General features: G+C 44.5%; 1 protein-coding gene across 1 annotated transcript; it reads right to left on the reverse strand.

Moving 5' to 3' along the window:
* Nucleotides 1-301: 301 nt before the first annotated feature.
* Nucleotides 302-2,874, reverse strand: LOC149836192 (uncharacterized). Its single transcript, XM_090010822.1, has one exon. It carries the CDS (start codon nt 1,890-1,892, stop codon nt 495-497), a length of 1,398 nt encoding a protein of 465 aa, XP_089866948.1. The 5' UTR covers nt 1,893-2,874; the 3' UTR covers nt 302-494.
* Nucleotides 2,875-3,128: the final 254 nt, after the last annotated feature.

Genomic DNA, 3,128 nt, shown 5'->3' on the forward strand with positions numbered 1-3,128 from the left:
CACAGTTTCAAATAAAATTGCAAGTTTTTCTCACATCACTAGTTTAAAAAAAATTCGACACTCCACTGGCTTATGATTCTAACAATATGAGAACACGTACAATATTTGGGAGGAATCAAAGCTACCAGATTTTGGTTGGATGAGGAAAGCACTTGTGCTGCTGAACTGATAAGTGGCTTCAGTAGTCATATATTACCAACATTTTGAATCAGCTTGTTGCGAATCGATTTTGGCCGCCTGAATCGGCCAATTCAACGATACTATCAACAGAGAGAGAGAGAGAGAGAGAGAGACGCAGCCATTTCTTGCTTAATGGTATCGTTCATTTACATTACACACAGAAAAAGACAGTTTACATGCTACCCTGACGCGCTATCAAAACTGGCTCAAAGCAGTAACAATGGAGATCCCCAATTCCAAGTAAGAGAAGCCTCCCTCTTGTGAAAGTTGCTGCATACAAAAAAAAATTCAAGATCCTACAGAGGCCTGATTCATCAGATGCACTGTGTTCTTTCAATTTCATTCTGCTCTCTCCCTTGCTGCAAATGGCCTAAGGCACGAGCAGTGGGGGGCATTGAAGCATCTGCTCTACTGAACCCCAGTTCTAATTCCTTCCTCCTCAACTCCAACGAGAAACGCTCGTTTTCAAGTTTCAGCCTTTCATTCTGAAGCTTCAGTTTATCCAACTCCCTGTCCTTTTTCTTACTGGATCTCTGCCACTTGAAGCGCTGCGCCTCCAGCTCCAGAGCTTGAGCTTGAATGCCCAGCTTCTGCTCTTCCAGCTGCAGCATACGGTTTTTTATCCATTCCTTCTGCATCCAAGCCGCTTGTTCCTGCGTCATCTCGTTCACCTCCCCAACAAGGTTTTCGCAACCAACCCGCTTGGAGAGTTCATGAGCATTAGGCATTGCCCACAAGTTTGCGTCTTCGATACCTCCTTGAATCTTGGGCCTCTTTTGAAGTAACCCCCCATCTTCACCATGAAAGTCATCCTCCCCATCATCTTCACCTTCATCAGTCTCATCTTCGTCATCCTCACATTCGTTTTCATCTCTTGCCGACTTGCCCATCTCCCTTCGATCTCTTCCTCTGAGAACAGACTGCAAACACTGAAATAGCGACGGGTCATCTAGCAAGTGCAGCCGATTGCCATTGTGATAAGAGCACATTTCTTCATAAAACAGATGCTTAGAGCTCAAGATCTTTCTCGCATCTTCTTTTGCCTTCTCTGATAGATCCATGGTATCCAAAAGCGCTGGGTTCTCGACAACCCGACATGAAGTCCCCCTGCCGAGCACATCTGTAAGCCTCTTGTACCTCTTATTAAGATCATTGAATTTATCTTCACACTGTTGCGGAGAAACATAGCATCCTCTTGCTGCCATAACTTTAGAGATAGATTTCCACTTCCCCTTCTTCTGCAAAATCACAAGCTTCTTCCTCCCGCTATTGCATTCGGAAGCAGCATCTTCTCCAATGTACGACACTATCGAAATCAGGAGCTTCACCATACCATCAGTCCATTTCATTCTCTGCCAAGGCGACCCCTTCTTTCCCTTGCCATCATCAGGGTGGCCATCGATGCCATCCTCATTAAAACTGGGTTCATCTTCATCACTAGCACACACTTTTGCACTATTAATGGTGCTCCTAAAATCAGGGGCCACCAATGGTTGGTCACATTCGAGGTGCGGCGTAACAGACAAAGGGAACATATCTTGAAGATGGTGAGGTTGGTGACCAGCAGAACGCTGATGCTGTTGATGGTTTTGATGTAGTGGGTGTGGGTGTGAGTGCTGATGATGAACATGGGGATGCAATGATCCTTGTAGCTCCAGTACACCATAAGATGGACCAGAAATCATGTTCCCCCCTGATAAATTCCCTTCCATGGCTGTCAAGAAGAAAGACAGATAGAAGGATGACTAGATGACTTCTTTCCTTCTAACGATTCTAAGTCCACCCAATCCAATATAAAAAACCAGAGGAAATCTATCTCGTTTAACCTAATACCCCAACACCACAACAACGACGAGATTCAACAGAGGCACGAGCGAGATCCGTTCCAATCTTTAAGTTCGCAAGGAAACCTCTACAAAGACGCAATCTCGCAACGCTACTGATCGGAAGGGCAGAAATTGGATTGCCCAGAAAAAATTGAAACATGAACCAGCAAATGCAATCTACTTCAGAATGGAAGGCAACCTCATGCACATAAAGTAGGAAAAAAAACTCAAAAAGCCATAGTAGGGAAGACAACTAAAACAGAAAATGGTAGTCCGAAAACGCCCTCAAAACCCTAGTTTCGCTGGCACAAAATCATCAGAAGAGCGCAATCCTCAAATCCTCAACCAGAACATGAGGAGATCCGCACGAACAAAACCATTCACACAAAATCCCATCTTTTCCGCACCAAATCCACTAAAACCCCAAATAGGAAAAAGATCAAAATCGAGAAACCAAAACCTAGCTCTCCAGAAACACCAAATCAACCCCAAAACTCCCAACTTGCCACCAGAAAACGGGGCGCTCGCCGACGATCGAAGCCAAAAGAAGACGAAAGATCGAAACTTTACAAACTCAGATTCAACAAATCATAGATTTCCAAACCCAACACCATCACAAACCGAAAAAACCCTAAATTCTTCCCCAAATTCGAAGCAGAAAACGAGCGGCAAAAGAAGTACCAAAAAAAGAAAGAAAAACCCTAACCCGAAGGATCAGTGAAAACCCTAGAAATGGTGGGAGACGACGCAGATAAACTCCTTCCTCCACGGAGAGCAAACGGCGCCTCTCACGTGCCATCGCCACGCCACTCGTGCGGTGACACAGTCTCCCGAAAGGAAGGACGGAGAAGACGATTCCCTCCCTCCATTTCTCACGGGCCGAAGCGTTTTCCGTAAGAAAATAAAAAAAAAATAGATGAAATTACCGAAACAGGCATAATCCTGAGGATCAAGGACGAAAAAGGACTTTTCATTGAGTCAATTTCTAGGGTATCTTGTTCCTATCAATTATATTTTTTGTCAATTGATGGCTGGTGTTTCTAACCTTTTCGGGGATGTAACCGGTTCGGTTATGGGTTGGATGTCAGATCAAATCCGAATTCGTTTTGGATTCAGTAGTGA

This window comes from Nuphar pumila, chromosome 6 (genome assembly GCF_984573655.1).
Source record: "Nuphar pumila chromosome 6, dmNupPumi1.hap1.1, whole genome shotgun sequence".
Taxonomy (NCBI): Eukaryota; Viridiplantae; Streptophyta; class Magnoliopsida; order Nymphaeales; family Nymphaeaceae; genus Nuphar; species Nuphar pumila.

Excerpts from the sequence above, each read along its gene's own strand:
- LOC149836192 (XM_090010822.1), bottom strand. The coding sequence starts at position 1,892 with ATGGAAGGGAATTTATCAGGGGGGAACATGATTTCTGGTCCATCTTAT.